The sequence below is a fragment of the Diabrotica undecimpunctata genome, chromosome 2 (genome assembly GCF_040954645.1).
Source record: "Diabrotica undecimpunctata isolate CICGRU chromosome 2, icDiaUnde3, whole genome shotgun sequence".
In the NCBI taxonomy this organism is placed as follows: domain Eukaryota; kingdom Metazoa; phylum Arthropoda; class Insecta; order Coleoptera; family Chrysomelidae; genus Diabrotica; species Diabrotica undecimpunctata.
In genome coordinates, this window is record NC_092804.1 from 21,129,667 (window position 1) to 21,153,622 (window position 23,956).

The 23,956-nt window shown below is 33.6% G+C and overlaps 1 protein-coding gene across 3 annotated transcripts in view; it reads right to left on the reverse strand.

The window, feature by feature from the left end:
• Positions 1–6,865: 6,865 nt before the first annotated feature.
• Positions 6,866–23,956, reverse strand: part of LOC140434312 (uncharacterized) — a 162,028-nt gene continuing 144,937 nt past the window's right edge. For all 3 annotated transcript variants that reach the window (XM_072522476.1, XM_072522475.1, XM_072522477.1), the window contains one exon: positions 6,866–19,573. In XM_072522476.1, coding sequence (XP_072378577.1) covers positions 17,191–19,573 — 2,383 coding nt within the window. In that variant the 3' untranslated portion in view covers positions 6,866–17,190. The remainder of the gene's footprint in view (positions 19,574–23,956) is intronic.

The window sequence follows — 23,956 nt, forward strand, 5'->3', positions numbered from 1 at the left end:
CCGTTAATTGTGGCTTATTCCCATTTAAATAGTAATTACTTTAAATTATTAAGTTCTCTTAAAATTTGTTGTTTTGAAGCCTGCGGAATTTTAGCAAAGCAATTCAATCGCTATCAGGAACACTCCTTCCCAAACTCATGGTTCTGTAGAGTTTTTGTTTACGTCGTGGATTCGGACATATATTGGTTTTTTCTTAGAACTTCGGACAACATGTTGCACAACATCTTCATTTTTACCTTCAGTTTCACTCACATCCATTTTTTAGTCAACTGTAATACAGTTTTGACACCAAAATACTACAAACTTCGGAAGCACTCAAAAGTAAACACGACCAAACACAAAAGTCTCGATGTTTTGGACTTAGCATGTTGTTTTCCTGTACCGAGTGGACTTAGCTTATTTTTGTCTTGTAGGGGCATATATTTATGGGCTTTTTCTCGTGATTTGCCTTATTGTTGCCTTGTTTAAAGGTTTGAGAAGATGCAAACTGGAATTTACTACAAGGTGGAGTAAAAAAAATCGGTTGCCTGTAAAGTCGGTTTTACGGGCGAAAATTTTACGTGACAACGTCTTTTTCTCGGTAGAATATTTATTGATATGAATATTATTAAATTGCACAATAGGAACAAGGAATTGAATGAAAATAAGAATTGCACAAATTTTAACTATAAAAATATATTTTGTTTACTAAAACATTGTACATGTAAACTTAAACTTAACTAATTTCTATTCGAGTGATTTTGTTGAGGATAGGACGATGATAGGAGAAATATGAAATGAAAGGAAGTGTTTCTGCTCTAATGTGTCTTGAACGCCAAGAACGCTCGAGAAAGACAGAGACACAAGCACGGAAGCACGCACCGATTCAACGCGCCTAATTCTCTAGTGCTGTGCGCGCAGCGGACCGATCATGTTTGAGTGGGAGAGAGACGCAAGGCATTCGCCGGTCCGGCGGGCCTCTCTCTCGTTCGGTGACTCACTGTAACAGACGTGAGCGGGCGTTACACTTTTTCATGAATGACTCCGAGCCACAACCTAATTTAAGACGTTGTCACGTCAAAATGTAATTTCGACAAAAATAGACTTTGCTGTTTTTTCCCGTGTATCCTGTAAATTGTTCTTTATAAACAATTTTTTCTAATATTGTTATTAAATTTGAATTTTTTTTCCACTTTAAATCAATTTTCTAGTATTAAAAAATATTTTTAGAACAAAAATTCGTAACTTATAATCTTGCTTAAAATAGTCCTCTTATAACAAAAGTGGATATTGTCAATAGAAAATGATGGTCAAAAATGGTTTAAGCATTGTTTTTTTAAATACATTGTAAAATTAAATTGTTTCTGATCGTAACAAGTTTTTTTTAGGTTAATTAGCTAAAAAATTTGTTACTAACTTTTCTCTTAAATGCATTATTTTCGAGTTATAAAAAATTTAAGGTCTTAAAAAGCGCAAAAATAGCTATTATCAAGGTTCGATAACTCGAAACGTGCAAAATTAATATTATAAGTTCAGCAACCTTCAAATTAAACCTACAATTCCATTTTATAACATCCTGAAGAGTTTTAATAATAACTTTATAGCAACCCATTGTTTTTAATTGTAAATTTCGTGCCGGGCAGAGTTCTGCGACCGCTATAGGTATATACTTATACATATACGGTGTCGAAACCACTACTTATATAAGATATTTAGGAAATTATAATTTCTTATACGATACTATGTACTTATACAATTTTTTGTTCTAAAAATATTTTTTTAATATTAAAAAACTTAACTAAACTCTTAAAACCTACTAGAAAAACTGATTTGTTTAAATTTAATAAGAGTATTAGGAAAAATTGTTTATAAATAACAATTTAATACTGTTTATACACAATAACACTTCTCGTTAAATTGTCGATTTATTCGACGCTTGAAACATGTATCAGACCGTACTTTTTCACTGTTTTTATTCATCTGAATTGAAAAATACCTCTCTTTTCTCCATATGTTTATATTAAAAACTGTGTAGAAATCACTTAGTACCATTATTAACCTCAAGAGACGTTTTATGAGCTAAATTTATAGGTGCCCATTTTAATTCTTTGGTCTAATAATGATCTTTTTTAAATAATTTAAAGTGATAAACTCAGGTGATTTATGTTTGTATATCTAGCAACTTACAATTTTGTTTACTAGTTTTGATAAACGTTAAAACATTAACTAGTTCAATTTGAACTTTCTCCGTATATTCATTATGCAGATTTTAAATTGTTGAGGCCGTTAGAATATTTAAATCGTAGTTTTTTCTATGAGGTATTTTAGACATACCATAACTGAATCATCTGCTTAATCTAGTTTGCTTTGGAAATTTTCATGCGTCATGTAACAAAGCCAACTAATGACTTTTGAAAATACAGTTAGTGAACTTCAGAACTGTATCATTTTTATATTACTACAAATTAGTCAGTACCTACTAATTGTAAATAATTGACTTAATTAAAAAATAGTTTACTCATTATTTTAGTAGTGAATTAATTAAGAAATTTATATTTAACTGAATAGACATAAGACAAACTTAAAATATGTTTGGAAACAACGGTTAATTAGTTATTAGGTATATTGTATAGATAATTATTTATTGTTTTTTATTTATTTTAGGATGTACTTGTTATACTTTGTAAATAATTTCTGTAAGTGTATGTTTGTAGTACTCTGCATTATACACATATTGACTTTCTTTAAAATAAACTTTTTATTGTTTATATACTTTGTTTTAATTATATACCTAATTTACTATATAAAAAAGTATATTTAATATAGTTAAATACTCTATATAGGTTCATGTATATGTACTAGTAGAATAAAGGAAATCTTATTTTACTCAAAGTCCTTTGTGAAACTAAATTAAAGGTGACAAATCTTCTGAATATTATGTAAATATTGTGTAAAGCTTCGTAGTTGGCAATAAAAACTCTTTACACTCAAATAAAGAAGGTGTAAAATACCTATTAACTGCATAATTATCATTCAGCCTCAAATCCAAAAAAAGTCCACTAGTGGCTATATATATATTCATTGCATTAGTTAATTGTTGGATTTTTGTTTGTCTTTTCTTCAATATTTTTGTCTGAAAATGCCAAAAATAGGTGTTGATACATTGATTGAGGAGGTAGAAAAGAATCCCGCTTTTTGGGACATTAGAACATTAGAATACAGTGATAGAATTATCAAAAAACACTGCTGGAAGGAAATTTGCTACATGGTTGCTTCTGAAGGGATAACGACAGCAGTAAAATTAAAAAATTGCTCCTCAACTTCTTAACTCAAAGAACAAATTACTGAAGTGCCCTTCTTCCTTGAATAATTGGGTGTATCCACATCCTCCGAGTTTTCCAGTTCAGGTCTAGTTCAAGTCTGTGGCAAATATTGTTCTGCAAAAAATCAAAGAAGAAATAAAAGAAACACAACTTATTTTTATTATTCTAGATGGAACTACAAATATCGTCAATTGGAGTCAATTGTCGGTTGTTCTGTGATACATAATGGGGGAATACAAGAACGATTTTGAGAATTTTTGAATATAATTGCAGATAGATAAGCAGAAGGTATATGTAGAAATGTTCGTAATATAGTTGAGGAAGACTCTGGCTCCAAACTTGTCAAAGTTATGATGGAGCTGCCATAATGGCTCGGCACTTAAAAGGACTTCAAACCAAAGTTAAGGAGAAATTTCAAAACACATTTTTTGTGCACTGCTTTGCACACAGGCTAAATTTAGTTCTAGCGCAATCAGTCGCACTCAATAAGACTGCAAAGTATTTTTCCAAACTTTGAGCGAAATGGCTGCTTTTTTTTTTCTAAATCGTCCAAATCGACACATGTTTTAGATGTCATTCTTCAGAAAAGGTTTCCTCGAGCAGGTCCCACCAGATAGAACCACAATAGGAGGTTCTTAAAAAAGTTTCCAAATATCGACAATGGAGTTATTTGAAAGCATTTTGGAACATACATACCGTTGGGACCCTGAAACTGTGAATTACTCAACCTAAGCGAAAACGCATTTGAATTGACGATGTAGGTGACACAAAAATATCTTATCATCGACTTTCTGTAGAACGAAGTTTTTCTGTAACAAAGCGCATTAAAAACTTTGTAAGAAATTCCACAAGTAAGGAGAGGCTAGCTAACTTAGCGATTTTGCCGATTGAAAAATAGCTTATTAAAGAAATGTCTGAAAATCCCAGTTTTACAGTCTGCCATTAACGAGTTTGGAAAAGATGACAGAAGAATAGAGCTGCACTACAAGTAAAAAGTTTAGTAAATTTTTTTATAATTTCATCTAATTAGCATCCCTTTGTTCAAATGTCACGGCACGCCACTGCAGAGCACCGGTTAAAATGAAGAATAGACATTGAATATTTGTAGAGCATCGGTCGAAATTACGACCCTGAAGAAACGAGGAATACAAAAATAAAACAGTTATTTAAGGTAATTATAATATTATCTTTCCCAATTAAATATTGGGTCTCTCGATGTACAGAAATGATGTTACATCTTCTTCATCAGCAGATTGAATGTGGTAAAATTTGACAATTTAGATTAATTTTTATAGGCGAAAAAAACTACCTTGATGAACTACGTTCTACAAAGTTGAATTCTAAAACCAGGTTTTCAAAAAGGTAACGGTACTCTTTAAGGCATCTTAAAAAAGGAATTGTTATTTAGAATATTTCACAGGAAATATATAGGGTCAACGGAACATTTATTAGAGTTTATAAATAGGTACAAATAAATTTTTAGTGTGGTCATACAAAAATATAGAAATAACTGAATATACTGGTTTTCTCACGAAATTAGAAAAATAAAGGGAAAATAAACAAATTAATACGTAGGAGGTTTTTTACATGTTACATTATTTTATTTAAGCGTCGCAGAATCCTTCTAATTTTATTATTTTCTCCTTTATAGCTTTGCAAATAATTGATAAGTTTAGCAAATTTGTGATAGACAAATTGAATTGTTTAAAAACTATTCAATGCTTCGTTTTAGAATTTCTAACACATATTGTCTACTACAAAAGGCTTCTTTTCAATGTGTACTTCAGGAACTACACCTAAATCATCTGTCCACCTATACTGGACTACAGATCCTCAGCAATACCCAGATTGCCTTGACTTCTTTGTAATCAAAAGATTCTCCAAATGATATCGCCTTAGATTGTCATCGAATGCCATAGTCTGTGGACTAGTACGCATTTCGATGCGCATCGCCCCGCCTCGAATTTTCCCATTGGCTCTTGACCTGGAAATCCCTATTTATCGCTCGAACGGCGCATATAAATATTGGCGATTTTCAGGTCAGCCAGGTCAGTTTCTCACGGGCTCTCCGAGAGCTTAGTGCTCTCGGGGCTCTGCTTCCTGCATTTATCTTCCATACTCTGTGGCTGAGAATTGTTTCAACATAACTTGGTGTTTTTATTTCGACGAAGAAATTGTCATGTAAGAAATATCTTGAGTTTTTCAAGGCAAGACACCGAAGATAAATATTTACAAGTCCATACCCAGTAAATGGATTTGGGTAGAGGAGCTCTCGACTGCGATATTCGAAGCCCTCTACAGAGCACCCGGAGATATCAGAAGGTGGTTAGACCCTTAATTTGTTCCCCCGAGGTGACAAGATCATACACCAGTAATAGCTACGATTCATAAAAGTATCCAAGAAAAACCAAAACCACTGATACTTCACAATCAAGCTACCAACTGGAATCTGTTTAGAGAAATATTAGAAAATGAATGAATTGGCAAAGCAAGTACAACAATTTACAGAATTAATACAGTGTGCCCCGTGGGAATTAACTCCACCATTGGTCAGAATTACAAAATAGAATTCACTGAGCTCCTAGTATAAGAGAGAAGATTAAAGAAAAACGCCACCTAAGAGAGATATGACAAAACACAAGACACCCTACACCAAAAGCATAAAACACTACCTATCAAGCATTTAAAACGAGAGCTTCCAAAACTATGTCGAAAACCTAACGGTAATAGAGGTTACAAATTACAGCTTATGGAAAGCAACTAAAAAATTAAAGCAACCCAAAGAACATATCCCACCTATAAGGAAACCTGATGGAAGTTCAGCAAAAACAAAATAAAGAGAAAGCAGAACTTTTCGCTTCACATCTTGAAACAGTTTTTAATCTCTCAACACGAGAAGATACAGATGACGAAATAATAGTTTTTCTTGATTCAAAACACCATCAGATGAACAAATAGAACATATTTCACCAAAAGTGCATTATAAAAACAGAGCTAAACACTAATCAACAAGGGACAACTTCTTACCGACCAAGTCTACTGCCTGTCATGTCGAAAATTATCGAATACTTACTAGCTAAGAGACTAATAAAAAATATTGCAGAAAAAGAACTTCTAGCGACACACCAATTTGGATTTAAAGCCAAACATTCAACAATTGAGCAGATCCATCGAATGGTAGAATTGTTAGAAAATTCTTTTGAAAATAAGCAATATTGCTCAACTGCATTTATTGATGTAAGTCAAGCTTTTGACAAGGTGTGGCTTCAGGGACTACAGTATAAACAAAAAAGGAGCTACACCAGAACATGTATGACATACTATACTCGTACAAAACAAAAGATATTTCCAGGTAAAATATGAAGCCGAAATAACCAATCTACATCTTATAAAGGTAGGCCTTTCTCAAGGTAGCGTTCTTGGGTCGATCATTCTTGGGTCGTCAATTCCCTGTGCTATAGAAGGAACGTGTGAAAAAGAGAGAAGTACCTACTAAAAAAGGAGTTAGCGGATTGAGAATGAGGTTTAAATAAAGTTTTTTAGTCAATTAACGTTTTATTATCGCATAACAACTTTAAGGAAATATATTATTTTCTACAAAATATTTTTAGAACGGACCTGGCACAGCGCAAAATAGTATCAACAAGGATATACATATTTACTTAGTATCTATTTGATTATTTAGCATAAATAAATATGGTTTGTGCTACTAATAGGAGATTTTAATAATATTGTAAATTTTGCATCGATATTATGCATCGATTTATAGATGCATCGATGCACCTTAAATAATAGATCAGTTCATATTGTGATATTTATAAAAATAGATACAAAATACGTCAGCTTTGATTTCCAGAGGGCATTTAAATATAAAACTCAATATTATGATACCCATCCATCCCCCTTACAAAAGAACTTTTGTCAAAAAATAACATATCTACAGACCAGTTATGAAAAGTGGTTCGTCTTGTTTTTTAAAATTATTCTGATAAAAAGTTGGAGCAAACTTTTTCGTTTTAAAACAAGCCTCAATTGCTAGTTAACCTACAAAACTTGTGATTATTAAATTTCATTAAACTTTTTTTTATTTCATATTTCAGTTTAATGTTTGATGTACTCCGTTTTGTTGTTAGTTTTTATTTCAGCGTTTTTTCGTAAGAAATATAATCTTTACATAATTTTTTAAGGTACGAAAAAAATAAGCTTCTTCTTATTATTACTTTTAGTAAACTATACAGCTAGAAAGTTTTTATAATCGTTAATATTAATTAAAATCTCTAATTATTAGCACTAACTGTCTCAGGAATGGTCTCCAAATTTTTAAAAATTCCTCCGTTTTTGTTCTATTCTAGGACAAAATAAGATATTAAGACTTACATTCATAAAAAATTATATACTAATATATATTTATTTATAGAAAAAAATAACAGCAAAATCCCAACGTGACAATTTATGTTAGTTATGCGCAAGTTACGAAGATTCGATGCGGATCCTCATTTTCGTTCCGATTCGACCCGAGTACCTTGTTTACATGATTATCCACTCATCAGTAGCGCAGCGGCAAATGTAGTTTTTTTGGTTGTTTTTAACATAATAAAAAGCTTAATCCTGGCACTGTTTCATAATATTTAAAGGACCTGTTTTATGGTCTTCAATATATTATTTCTTTAAAAATTTCATGATTACAAGTTCGTAGATGATGATTTTCAAAGAATTTATTCCACCGTACGTATGTTCACCCTTTCCCATCGATCTGACCTATAAAAAAATATAAAACTCAATTTATTTTAGTCCAGTCATTAGAGATTTGACCTTTAAAAATCATACGAACAAGCTGAATTTTGCAGAGAATGTCGGGGGAAGAAAAGAATCTGTACACCATAGAAAAAATATTTCAAATAAAAAATGTAGCTGAGATAGTTTTAATTAAAAATGTTTATTAGCACTGTTTATGATGATAAATCGTTCTTTCAGAAACAACGCTTGTAGCGATAGGTGATTTTCAATGTTAGGTAGGCTCCAGAAATCAATTTTAAATAAAATTTGTATCAACTGGACGGTAAAATTCGATACTTTTGATTAGATTATCTTATCGGCAAAAATCAAAATGAGTTTTAAAGCTGAAAAGTGCAGCTTTTCTTATAAAATTTTTTATGTTGACGCAAATGAAGTCAGTTTCTTCTTCTTCTTGTAGTTCCTCTTCCTATCGGAGGTTGGCTATTATCACAGCTATCCGTACCTTATTGGCGGCTGCTCTGATCTACTGAGCTGCAACTACACCACTCTCTTAGGTTTCCTAGCCAGGAAATTCTTCGTCTTCCTATGGATCTTTTATCCTTGATTTTACCTTGCATTATGAGCCTTAATATCTCATATTTCGCACTTCTGGTAATGTGGCCTAAATATTCCAGCTTTCTTGTTTTGATGCGCTTTATGACCTCGCAATCCTTTTGTAGCCTTCTATTCTGCATTTGTAACTCGTTGGGTCCATAGTATTTTCAAATCTTCTATAGCACTACAACTCAAATGAATCCAACTTCTTTATATAATCCACTTTTAGTGTTCAGTTTTCCATTCCATACAACAAAGTCGAGAACACGTAGCATCTTAAGGCTCTTATCCTCAGCTCCAGAGGAAGGTCTCGATTAATAAACATTGTTTTCATTTTTATAAATGCTTGTCTTGCAATTTCAATGCGTGTCCTTATTTCTCTACCTTGGTCATTGTTTTCATTTACCCAGGTTCTCAGATATTTGTAGTTATTCACTCTTTCTACTTGTTTTTCCTCGATATCTAGCCTTCCTACTGTATGTTGCTTAGAAATAATCATGCACTTGGTTTTCTCAACGTTCATTTGTAGTCCATATTTGATACTAACTTGATGTAATCTATTTACTAAGCATTGCAGTGCTTCTAGACTGTCTACAAAAACAGAATCTTATGTTGTTCAAGATTTTTCTGTTTATTGATATACCCTGTTGTTCCTCTGATATTCCTTCCTTAAAAATAGCTTCGCTGTACAGATTGAATAACAATGGGGACAGCACGCAACCCTGTCTAACACCCGTTTTGATTTCTATAGTTTCTGTATCGACATTTTCGATTCTAACCTTTGCTTTTTGATTCCAGTACAGATTGACAATAACCCGTGTATCTCTACTTTCCACATTCTTTTCTTTTAACAGTTTTACGAGCTTCTGATGTCGTACTCTATGAAAAGCCTTTTGATAATCTATAAAGCAGACATAGAGATCCTGGTTCATATCTAGTCGTCTTTGCGCGAGAACGTTAAAAGCGAACATAGCCTCTCTCGTTCCTAGTCCTCCTCTGAATCCAAACTGGGTGTCATTGAAGTGTGTGGCTTATTAAGGAAATTGTTCTGTACTGGAAGCATTTTGTCGCATGTACTGACTTTGGTAGTGTTACAAACGTGGACAGCAACCAATCTTCGGGTATTACTCCTGTTGTATATACTTTGTTAAACATATCTAAAAGTATATTCAGTGTTTATGCATGCAATGCATTTAATTAGCTCTGTGGGTATCTGATCTGGGCCTACTGATTTTGCGGTCTTTGCATTTCTAATTGTCTGTTCTAATTAGCACATTATTATTTTCGGTCCTGTTTGTTCCTGTGGTTCTTCTTGTATCATTCTATCATCGTCGAATAGTTTCATTATGTATTCTTGCCGAAATCTTAGTTTATCTTTGACGTCTCCAATGAGTTTACCATTATCATCTTTGAGCATCCCATAGTGTGCTCGCTTTTTGGTATTTATTAGTTCTTTTATTTTTTTATGCATATTAAAGCTGTCGTATTTTTTGTCATACCATTTTATTTCTATGCATTGATCTGTTAACCACTTTTCCTTGGCCTTTTATATCTCTACTTTAAATCTACTTTGTAGTTCTTGATATTTTGGCTCATTTCTCCCTTTGGCTTTTCTCCTCTCTTCCATTATTGCTAGAATTTCTGAAGTCATCCACTTCTGTTTTTTATTGGCCTTTTCAGACTTTAAATTTTCTTCTGCAGCCTTTAGTAATGCTTTCTGAATATTGCTCCACTTTTCATTGACATCTTCTGATGTTAAGATTTCTTCTTCTACTTCTGATAGATTTGAGTTGACTTGTTGCATCACTTTTTGATGTATATCTTTTTTTCTTAATTTTGTATAATCAAACGTTGGTTTATTTTTAGGTACTACAATTTTTTTTGAATTTTACGTGCATTCTAGCTATCAGCGGGTTATGGTCTGAGTTGACATCTGCTCCGGGGTATGTTTTAACTGTCAGTTTCTATAAAGGTGTTAATTAAATAAACGTTAATCGATTTTGACCCTTTTTTGCAATTCTCATGAGATCAATAACATTTATCACTTTCATTGACCAATCACCATGAAATTTTCATTATTTCATTATTAAATAAAGGTTTAGCGATTTTTACCATTTTTTACGATTCTCGAGAGATCAATCATATTTATCATTTCCATCAACCGGTCACTATGGAATTTTCATTATTAGATGCCAATTTTTAAAACATAACGTCTGAAATTTCGGTTTTGGGTTTTGGTAACAAATGTGAGGCATTTTAAATATGCCCAAAAAACGATGAATTTAAACAATAACATCACAAACAATCGCACGTCCGTACATTTTGAATGTACAGAATTTAAGACAGAACCTTTAATTTAAGCCCCCATGCTTTGTGTGCCAATAAGAATTGGCAGCATAGTTTCTAAAGTTGTTATTACATATTGTAGTGTTGATTTATATGTTATTCATGCTTGATCAAATAACTCATTAAAATTTTTCCATGGACTGGTCTACAATGTATTACATTTGATTTAAAATGATTTCAGGATTTTTTTGTAATCTGGCAACAATGTCCAACTGTGCTTTGTCCAACTTAGACCACTGACTTAGATAATGACGTCCATTATAAATTTAAGAAACTCCAGTAGTAAGTAGAAAAAAAAAAAAGAGTTTAAACCGGGAATACAACTAAAAATTTGGAGACAGCATTCATTTATCTGATAAATAAAAATATTGAATAATGTTTTGTATCAGTGATTTTGATTTCCGCTTTAAACATGGCACTAATGTTTGTAATCTACGAATTTGATAATATTTTGACACTGACTTTGAAGCTGTTTTTGTACAGTAACTTCTTTTTGACTTTAACCTGTGTATTTCCTTTTTTGTTAATTCCTTTCTTTGCATTTTGCAATAGTTAGTAGTATCTAGTGCCAGCTAGATACCAAGTCTTTTTGTGTTCATGTGTAACGCAGAATTAAAAATCACTAATGGAATAATAATTAGGTTGTCTTAATGATCAAACTTGCTTTTATCGGCATAGGTTTTTCGTATAAATTTTGTAGATTTATGTATTTTTGATTAGTACGTAAACAATTTTCTATGGTATTTACGCGTGCTCAAATCTCTTAATTACAGCAAGAATTTGAAAAAAATAGTAAAAAGAAAATGGTCATGTATGTAATCTAGTTCAAAGTTGATTCCAATGAATGTTTCCATTTTCAGTTAAAACAGTACATGTGCGGTTTTCTAGAAGGCTCCGTTAGCAGAAACCAAACGCAGGCAACTTCGGTTCAAAGTGGCACAATTTATATGTTGGCGGTTTCTTAATATAAGTTTACATTTTCGCGAAATTTGCACAGTAGAACCATAAAGTTGAACTTATAAAATATGCAGTAGAAAACTACTGTATATTTCTAAAGAAAAGTAAAATTACATATCTATAGGACAATGTCGAGACTAACAGTGTTGTACGCAAGTTAGGCCTGGCGCATGAACCCAGCCGATGCCCAACACAAGCCGAGGCCACAGGCGATCCGTGCATTTATTTTTCTAGCGCAGCTCATATTGAACGCATCCGTGGGCTGTCGCCGTGACCAATTACTAAAATGACTTAAATCGATAAGCATTTGTTAATCAATTTACTGGACTCTGAATCGCAAGATGAACACGTTATGATTATGTGTAATTTAATTAAAAATGAAAAAAGAGGGAAGAAAAATCAGTATTTAAAAAAAGAGAAAGCCGTGGAGAGTTTAGGTTATCTAAAGAAATTCCAGACAACGTTATCAAGGAATCTTTTCACCTTACTCGAAGCCAGTTGTCGAAAGTCCATGATATAATCATTTCCTATTTTCTCCCATACTTCATCTTTTAATTTCGTCCTCATATAATCCTCGTGGCTGGTATCATATACCATGGGATGATCCCGAAAAGCATATAACTGTGACCACAATAATCTTATATTTTTATTAAATTATTCAACAATTTAACTTAACTATCCTTATTACAAATCAAAATTCAAATGACAGACAAGGGACCATTATTTTCGATTTGCCTAATAATTCCCCTGACACGTTGCATCATCCTTTGGACGACCTCGGCGTCAATTTCTCTAATTTTTGTATATATGCGGTGTCTTAACTGTTCCTGATTTTGTGCTTCCCATCCGTTATTATAGACATTCCGACTTAATATTGCCCAGAACTCTTCAATTGGACGAGCCTGAGGTAGGTTGGGGGGATTGTCTGCTTTCGGTACAAAGGTAAAGTAAAGTTTCGATTTATTGACGAAATGCACTCGCCTTAACGCGCGGCAACATCTCGGAATTCTCTCCAATTGATCCTCTGTGTATTTTGGAGCTTTCCTTCTTTTCCGGTAGATAATATTGTTACTCGATAGGGTCCTGTATACTGTAGTCTTTCCAACATGAAATCTTCTGGCCAGTTTTCGCTGTGAGACTCCAATTTTGTTCTTAGCTGCTTCAATCAGTCTTGCCTCTCTTATATGGTTCAAAATCCACGGTCGGCCACTTTTACGCAAGTTAACACATGGTATACCTTCTTCAAATTCTCTGATTGTGCGATAAATTGTCGATTTGCTTATGTTTTGATCTCGATAAATATTAACAATATCTCGTTTCGACATTCGCCCAACCATATTATAAACACCTCGACTAATATCAATTTTATAAGACATTTTGAATAGCACAAACCAAAATATTCTGCTTTGTTTATTAAATGTCAATAACTGATGACATTTCAATTCCATGGCGTTCTTTGTTAAATGCATTTTGCTTCTCAATCAGACCAGGTGAAATTTTTCCCAAAACTTTAGGACCATACGTTATGTCCATCTTGGAAACAAAAACAAGTAAAATTAAACAACAGGGAGTAGTGGGAGTGGAACACGCATGACACGACCCAGGAAAACTGTAGGCTGATAACAAACCTTTCCACGTGTGACCGGCATGTGCATGAGCTGGTCGTAGAGTGGGTTCAATTTGCAATAACTCGCTTCTAACCGTGCTTCACAAAACTGTCCACGGATTTCGCTGGCGTGTGCTGGGTCCCGACTGGGTTCAATATGCAACGGGTCTTAGACTTGGACTTCAATCCAAGCAGAAGAGAAAAAATTGACAAATGGAAAAGAAAAATTTTAGGAAGAATTTTAGGAATTTTCTCTAGAAGAAGAATGAACATTGAGGTATTGGATTTGTATGGGGAACATGCAATAGGCCAAGTATCCAAAGCAATGAGATTAATATGGCTAAGACATTTAAAAAGAATGAGTAAAGAAAGAGTACACAAAGAAACCGAATCAAACAGAGTTGGGAAGTAAAAGAACAGTATGAACTCCTAGAAAAAGGTTCAATGAGATGGAGAAGGTCCTAAAACAGAAAGACGCTCAAAACTGGCGAATAAAGAACGAAAACCAAAGACAATGGAAGGCAATTGTCAAGCTATCGGTCTAGAAGGCCTATCTCAGTATTATATAATCTAGTGAATTGGGTTAAGTTAATAAAGTAATACAAATGTAACACCTGTTATTTTTATGACCTTATTATACGATAAACGGCAAGTTTATGTCATCAAGACTTTAACCAACACATAATAATCATGTTTTTACAATTCCTCCAAGGAAACAAACTATTTTTGCAACTATTCTGATAAAATACAACCAGTCATTGTCAGTACTTTATTAATTATAATATTGAGTTTTACTAATATAGTAATTAACTACCTATCTGAAAAGTATTTTGCTTGTTTGGTGAAGTAATATAACAAATACTTATTTCCATGTGCACGCTTTCAAATGTTCAAGTTTTTGTATACATTTTAACCATCATATATTGAATTCTCTTTTAATCTTATCTTGGATTATTTTGGAATTGTAAAAATTATTATTTTAAATTTCTAATTATTTTCATTTACAGCTCTCTGTAGACTTTTAAAAACCGATTGACATTCCCGTTGAAGCCCTTGAATTACCAGTGACTAAAATATCTTGGACTTTCGCTAGGCGAAGGAGGGGTAATATCGTGATGGATAATATCGCGCAGACCACAAATGTGTATAATGGATCACACAATAAAAAATGCAATCAAGTGTATGGTGTTAGGGAAAGCTGGCAACTATGTAAAAACGGTCAACTGTCCGCTCAGTAGACTTACCTACATGGTTGCACGTGGTAGATGAAAGCACAAAGGAGATAGCTTTTTTTATAATCGTATGCTCTTGTAAAATAATAATAGGTAAGTGGTCATTTTAAAACAAAGTAAGCTTCGTAAGTATATTAAATTTCGTTCAATCAAGCAATCAGATAGTAGTAATTCGGATCTCTATCACAATCGTCCTGTAGCCAATGAAGTATGCATCATATGCGATGAATTTGGTAAAAACAAGGAATTTTTGTCCCACTGCATCAAGTGTGGAGTATGGGAACATGCAGCTTGTAGTGTTTGGGAATCAGCTGAAGGTTTTCAATGCGATGGGTGCAAAGAAAATATTAAGAAAGCAGAAGTATCAAAACTACGTTTCTTTTAATATAATATTTAAAAAACCTGTTAAGTACATTCATAATGTATTAGAGTGTTTTGAAGTTTATTTAAAATTTCTTTAATTATTTTATTTTTTTGTTACTTTTCCAGCTCAAATAACCTGCACGATAATGCCCCACTAGCTAAGCGATATACCTCACCGGGTGGGGCAATATTGCGAAAAGCATGTGTACCGTACAATATTTTAGTAATATACATTTTATTTTTTTTTATTCTTATAACATTTTAAAACAAAAACATATTTGTGCAGAGTTTGCCAATTTGTCAAGTGTTTATTGTGTAAAATGTAAATTTCTTGGATGATTTTGCTTTGCCGCGCGATATTACCCCTTCTTCTCCTACCAATCTTAAGAGGGTGGCTTGGTTGTAACTTCAATCAACTGTTTCGTACAACTGTATCTAAGATTCAAATAGCAATGATGATAACCAAACTCCAAAACGGAGACAGCACGCAAAGAAGAAGAAGCATAAAATGCTTTATGCTATATTATTTTTAGGTTGGGGACCTAATTATTGGTTTTTCAATTATTCCAGTAAACCGGCTACTAGCAAAACTGAAGGGGAACACCCAATTTGAGCTCATAATTGAAGACTTTTATTTTACATATACCTAAACTTTGAGTAACAATTATGTTTATTTTAGTATAAATGTAATATAATTGATATCTAAGTGACAGGTGACACATAACATTTTGACAAACAGGTAATTAAGCATTGTACATTCATTTTTAAAATCATCTGTGGACACATTAAGTCCGCATAACCCTTATTGAGATAAAAGTATTACACAATCAATGCACGTTGCATAATATTTGTTATAATACTCCACCAAAAACCTACAGTAGTTTGCTTAAACAAAGGAGAGCGCAGTTGCTGCGTCTCACGCAAAGCTTAGTAAAAAATAGATATTTTAGATATTATTTATTAATTATACGATTACACGTCAGTCTAGAAGAAAGTATTTCTCTTACAACTCGTCAAAACTTTCCCGCAAAGTTTCGACAGAATTAATTTGTTTAATCACGTCTCTCTACGTCTTCGCCGCTCTAATCACATCGCTCATCTCTGTAAAAGTTACGTTTCCACAATGACGTCACGTGTTGCGGATAGGTCGATATGCTAAATAATTTTGGAACTTTCTAAAAGAGGTTGTTTTCTTTCTGGTATTATATTTTACAAGAGGATAATTCTTAAATCATGTTGAATTCAATTATGAACAGAATTTGTTTTTATGGTCAGATTTTTAAATATATAGAAATGGATATGTCATAGACCAGTGACGAAGAATTTAAAATTATTTGAAATTTGGCAAGATAAACAGATTACAAATGTTTGTCAGAAGTTTACTTAAAGCTTGTCTACTGAATTAAAATTTCCAACTAGTAAAGGTCGTCGTAGTAAAGATTTAAGGTACTAACGATTAACGATACTTCAAAGATTAACGAAAGCTTCATCTCTTGTTCGATCAGTCAAAAACAACATTCCAAATAAACTACATGGAGTTTATGTAATTCCGTTTAGTACTCCTTCTAGCAATCCAATAATTTTCGTAATATTTATTACGGGAATAGGTAGGTATATTATACCGATAATTTTTTCTTTGCCCCCGATCGACTGACCTAGGAGCAGTGATCGACGAGTTTGCCTCCCCTGGTGTAAATGAACCGTCCGCCATCCCTAGACCTATTGCAATGAGTAGTGAACAGTTTAGTGAAAATATCTGGAGGCTCAGGAGACTTAGACCTGGTATAACTCAACACAACTTAAGAATACCTAATAACACAATTTTACAATACCCTGCATAATCTTATATAATTATCTTTAAAAAAATTGTAATCGTTGGCATATATTAAATATATTTGTCAGATTTTACAGTAGAATATTACTATCACCATTTTTCAAAATCAAATTCACCCTCTTTTGGCTTTTCTTTGTCATATACAGTTCATCAAAGGTACTTTTACTTCTAGACTGATATATGAAATAGGACTCATCTAGATTTAAGAAGGAAAAATTGCTACTTTTTGTACAGCCCAAGTTTCAACTGCACCTCCTTGTTCTGCCTCGAACTTAGAGGAACAGGAAAAGGATTAAAAGTTGCGTTAGGGGAACTCGGAGATCGATAAGGTGATTTAAGGGGCGATTTCAAAGGAGATAAAGGAGATTTTAAAGTTGAGCTAGAACATGGTACTACATCTACGTTAAATGATTTGGTAATTGGGTTAATATCACATATACTTGCATCCTCTAGGTATGTCTTTAACGATTTGCCTTCTTCATCAGTGGTGAGAAAACTATAACAAGTGGTAGAAGGTTTTTGCCCTATCGGACTCGTTAAAGATTCAGAGGATTGTCCGAAATTTTGCGATGCCAAAAAATTGTTATCAACTAGGTTTGCATCAAACCTATATTCGGAAAGGTTAAGCGGTTGATGAAGTTTATCTGGATCACTAGAACACCTACTGGCGGATAAAATACCTGAATCTGAATCTTCTGGAAAATTGTCAGATTTTTGTCTTTTAAAGTATGGTTTGAAGTCACTGTTATTATCATTTTCATGCTCATTAGAAATGTGTAAATAACTTTTAAAGTCTATTTCTAATGGCTTTGCTTCCATAGGTGATAATTCTGGAAGTTTAAATTCATACCCTTCATTATTAGAAGAGGGATAATACGATTCCCGTTTTTCTTTTGAATCTAAAATAATGCCAACATCAGAAGCTTCTTTAATAGTATAATCTGTATCACTTTCATCGGTTTTAAAATCAATGAAATTATATTTATCTTCAGGAGGGAAACTAAAATCTTCCTCATCGTTTTTATGGCTACCTTCTTCATCGTACTTTTTATTTAAAGCTTGTTTGTTGGCGTTAAGCACCGAGCTAAGTTCCTCTCTCCAGTTGGACTTTTGTACTGGAGGAATATCCAAACCATCAAAGGTAAATACGTTTGGCTGATCAGTATTTGTCTCGTTCGCAGTTTCTTCATTAATAGTAAAAACTTCCGGTGATTTTGATTGTGTTATGGAATCGATTTTATTAGCATCCGTAGGAAAATTTGTACTAAGTTGCTCAAAAGTTTTGGATACCGGTTTATTCAATATTAACTCATGATATTTTTCGTCCAAACTTTTACTTTTTTCGAGTATACTCGTATACTTTGACCCATATTCAGGAGATTTTAATTCCTCCGTCTGACTTACTGGACTATTATATTCAAAATCGATCTGTTTTTGCATTGCATCGCTATCAAATGGCTTATCAACTCCCGTTACTGCAGTGCTTTCAATGAATGAATGGCTGTTATGTAAAGACGTCGCTAAGTCTTGCTCCATTGTCGTTTCCATTGTTTCCAAAAGCGGAGGCGAGGGCGACGATCTAGACTGACACTGTAATATCCTATGGAGTATCAGGGAGTTTTCCTGGATTATTTGTAGTGCTCTTTCGCTGTTTCGTCTCGCGTAATTCACTTTTTCTTCCGCTACGTCATTCACTTTAAGGCGATCGTGCAGAAATTGCTCGAAATCAAAACTTTCCTCGTCAGACTCAGATTTAAACATAATTAAGTTATCGTCAACAGCTAACGTGTTAGTCGGAATGGAGTTGGTTTTAGAAGGTGAACTGTGTGTTCCTACGTCTACAGTGGCACTTATATTGTCATTTTTCATAAGATTGGTATCACTATCAATAGGTAGATTATCGAATTGACCTTTTTCTTCTTCTTCATCGGAAGTATCTCCGCCTTCATCACACAGCTCTGTATCGCTCGAACTAGAACTGGAGCTTTGTTTGGGGGCGTCCTTCCAATGTAAAGTACTAGGCGCTACTTGCCTAGCTGGAGGAATAGCACCTTTTGGCGGACCTATTCTCTTCGCAGGTATCAAAGCACTTTTACCTAGTAACAAATGGTTCATGGTTACGGGAGGTGCAGCAGGAGGCTGCCTGGAAATAGCTGCACTAAATATAATATGTGCTTGTCTTTGTCTATGTTTTAACTTAGCATATTGCTGTTTTAGACCGCTGATATCTAAGGCGATAGTCTGTTTCGGATACAACTTTAATTGTTTGTCCACAACTTGGGGTAGGTTTGTTCCCCACGGGTTTATATTGTACATATAGTGTTCCCTGAGTGTTGTTAGTTCTGTTAGGGTTCCGATAGCGACAACTGCCTTTATTAAGACGTTTCCATCTACGAGTTCGGATTCTAGTAGTTCCCTGGTTAGCACCCCCATCATACAATAGAATTCGTCGGCGCTTCTGACACTGAAGATTCTCTCGGCCAGGACCTGCCATATTGCCAAAGCTGTTCGTAACAATACTTCGTTTCCTTCCAGAAGAATGAGGTCCCAGACTCGAAGGACTGTGGGTTGAGGCAAGCAATTACAAAAGAGTGTGAGGAACCTACAAATAATAAAGAAATACATTATTTTCTTAAAATATAGGAATTAATTTGGTAATATTTTATTAAAAATTTATTTAATACAAAATTTAAATTAATTTTATGGAAACAATTAGACAAATACTTCCGTTCCCTATTAGCCATTGTGACGTACCGTGTCAAGTGCATTCTGACGCAATGAATGGGAAGGAATATTAACACAAATTAGCTGAAGTAATTCAGGAGATTGGATTATTCCATTAACAAGCTTGAACATAAAAATCAAGTCAAAGTTAACTCGTCTGGTAACAAGAGAATCAAGATCTAAGAAATTAATCGTACCAGAGTAAGAATAGAGACAAGATCTATGAAATTTAAAAGAACAGTACATCAGAAATCTTATTCGAACTCTCTCTAACTTTTCGATACATTCTTGAGTAAAGGGAAATCAGACCACAGTTGAATTTTTAAGTTGGGATCGGACAAGAGAAAAATATAGAGTTTTTAGAGATACAATCCTACGAAAATGTCTGGTATGTCCCTTAATTAAATCATACTGTTTCATAGCATTGTTGCATATAAGATCTATATGTAGATTGAAGAACAAATTTCTCTTAAAAAGCACACCTAGATCTCTGACATTATTGACCTCCTTAATCAAAATATTTTCTAAATTATAATTAACTACCGTAGGCTCAAGAGGTCGATAAAACTCGATCACCTGACATTTTTCACGAATTATAATTAATTTGTTATTAACACACGTTCGCAAAACTGTCCAATGATTTCTGTAACTCAATATAATTAGAATAGTCTCGAATAATACAAAACAATTTTGTGTCATCTGCATTTGCTAAGACTTCACAGTCAGTCAAGGGTCTGATAGCATCATCAACAAAAACTGCAAAGAGAAGCAGTCCCAAATGGGTACCATCGGGCACTCCAGAGCTTGGAAAGTGTTCAGTTGAAGTAAAGCCCTTCAGTTTGATACACAAAGATCAATATTGTATATAACTGTTCAACCAGTAAAGAATTCGCCAGATACACCAAAAAATTCGAGTTTATCCAATAAAAGGCAATGGTCTATCCTGTCAAATGCTTTAGACAAATCAGTATAAATGGAATCCACCTGAGACCTGTTTTCCAGTGCATTTATAAAGTAATCGGTGTAAACTAGTAGGTTCTTAGAAGTTAAACGACTAGGCAGGAAGCCAGGCTGACCAGTATGAAGCTGATTCTTTATATTAACTTTCAAAAAATTAGTCACTAAAGCCTTGAACATTTTAGGAATAGAAATTTGCTCTAGCCTTTTCTATTCTGATTTTGATCTCCTGAATTTAATGATTTGTGGAGTTAATCATTGTTCCCAGATAAGCATATTTGTCCACTTGTTCCACGTTGGTTCCGTTTATTAGAAGATTCTCGTTATTTCTTTGAGTTTTCGATATTCTCATAAATTTCGTCTTCTTGACATTCATTGTTAGACCATACTCTTTTCCATACTCCGGTATTCTGGTCACCAGTCTCTGAAGCTCTTCAATATTTTCGGCTAAAGTCACAGTGTCGTCCGCATATCTAATGTTTTTAATGGAAACTTCATTTACCTTTATTCCAGCTGTTTCACCCTCAAGACGTTTTTCAGGATCTCTTCGGAGTAGGCATTAAAAAGAATTGACGACAATACGCATCCCTGTCTCACTCCACATCTAATTTCTCATACAATTAACCAAATTAAAAAAAGATTTTATATGTCAATTGAGCGACTCCTCAGTATTTTTTATAAACGACATGTAGCAGTCCCTACTTTTTTGCTTACACATCTACACAATTCATCATAATCGCTAACGTAGCATGTTCTTTTCTACTGTGCATAACAAGCGTTCTTAGAAGAGATAAGATGCTTCAGTTTTCTATGAAATCCTACAGGGAATATCTTATTTTTAGTGGTGATCAAATAAACATGCTGGTTTATTCGTACAAAATATTGCAAACAATTTCAACACATATCTCGGAATTTAAACTCAAAAATAATTGATCAGTTTATCGATAAAAATATTTTGGCTAACCTTTCATAGTCTGAATGTAGAAAATCGTATTTTTTTTCATTCCCAGACACGCAATCTAGAGCTTCCAGAAAAGTACCAATAGTAAGTGCAGGATGATAAGGATCACAAGGAACCAGAACATCTGCAGCCTCAATACTATATAAAAATCAGTTATTGAATACTAAATCTCACATTCCATTATAATTATTCAGTATTTTGTTTAACTGATAGAAATTAGAAAGACATCAATAATAACATCGGTTGATAGCACTCCTCCAACAGTGACCAAGCCGTCGATCTTGTTAGTCCATGAAATGCCCGAAAGATTATAGTCACATAGTCACCAACACTTCTTCGTCTTTATAAGCAATTCTACTTGTTCATTGGCGGATTAATACCTCTATCGAAGGTTGTCACTCCATCTTTTTGCGCGGTCGGCCGATACTTCTTCTGCCGATTGGTGACTTATCTCTTACTATTTTGACAACACGGGTCTCCTCCATTCTGCTTATGTGGTTATTCCATTCTGTTTTTCTATTTTGTGTCCATTCATTTATACATTGTACGTTACATTTTCGTCACTTCTCTTTCGATCTCTCACGATATTTCCTGTAATTCTTCTCAGTACTCTCACCTCTGCCATTTCCAGTAGCTTTAGCGTTGTGGCTGTGTTGGGTCTTGTTTCTGAGACATATGTCATTATTGGTATTACACTGGATTTATAAATTCTTGACTTCATCAGCGTTAATGTGCCTGTTTCGCCATATCGTGTTATTAAGTATCTTGTCAGTCTATTTGCTTTGTATACTTGATCTCTCACTTCCTTTTCCAGATCTCCATAGCTAGACAGTGCAATTCCCAGGTATTCCATTACTTGTTCAATACTGATGCCATCACTTTCTATTTTACATTTGGTTGGTACTTTGCTGACTACTATTGTTTAAGTTTTCTGAGACGAGATTGTCATATTGAATTCTTTTGGTCTTATGTTAAATCTGTGGACCAGTCTTTGTAGATTATCTTCATCTTGGGCTATCAATATTGCGTCGTCAGCGTAACAGAGTATTTTTATTTCTTTGTTTTCCATTCTGTATCCTCTTCGTTTGTTGCGCTTGATGATTTCATTCATGATCAAATTGAAGAGCATGGGGCTCAATGACCAACACAGTATATAATATTGTCAGAAAACATGTTACATACGTATTATAACGTTAGGCAATGAGCTTCATATATTTCAGACCTTGAACTGGGTGAAATAAAATCACTGCCAATACAATCTTTATTCTGTATAATTACAAATAGTTGTTAACAGTGATAATCACCATCAGAAATATTAATTTGTGGTGAGAAAAATAAGTTTCTCACAGCAATAATAATGTCACCAATACGTATTTTGCCAGTAGCAATAGAGTGTCTGTCTTTCCTAATCATTAAATAACCATTCAAGCCAAGTTCAATATCAAAAATTTCCTGGCAGAGCCATGTATTCACCAATATGATAACGTCATATCCATTTGAAGAAGCATTATTGCACAATAGATCCAATTCTGTTCAACTCCCTTAACATTTTGGTAATATAGAGAGAGCTGCTTATAAGATTTTATAAAAAAATTCTGTTTATGTTATTTTCTGCAGATTTATTATTGCTTTTAAAGCTATGTGGAGGATTGTTAATAAATTCCCTAACTGTAATAACCATGCTTAGCTAATAAGGTGGCTTTAGCATAGCTTCAAAGCTGCTCTCAAGAACACCAACTCTGAAAGAACTGTAATAATCATTGGAAGTTAGTCAGTTAGAAGTCAGAACATCATGGACCTTCAGATTGTTTTTCTTAAATAAGCTTTGACATTCTCCGAGATAACACCTGGACAAACATTATTACATATAAAATTAATCTAAATGAATTTTTTGTGAAGCTGAAATTACTATTTACTTTGTATACTATTTTTATATAACTAGTTTAATAACGTGAACCAATTACCCTCAGAGAGCAGATCTTATGACAAAATATTTTGTTTCTAAAATGCTTTCGACAGAATCAACTCAAATAAATAGAAAGACGCGCTTTTAGATGTTTTTACTCAACAATTCTTGCTTTTAACCTTTTGTTTGTCTGTAAACGACTTTTCCAGTTGTTTGTATTATGTCGATTAAAAAGTGGCCCGATGGATTTCAGAACGAAATTGCGAATCCTGAACTTCATCCCTTTTATTCGGACCTAATCGTTAATCCACTCATGTGTGGGGACATTGCGACTTTATAATCTTCGTTTGTGTTTAATTAATGTAACATTTAGCTAACGAGCTTGAGCGAATAGGCAATTTCATGATTGGATAAATTTGAATTCATTTTTAATACAT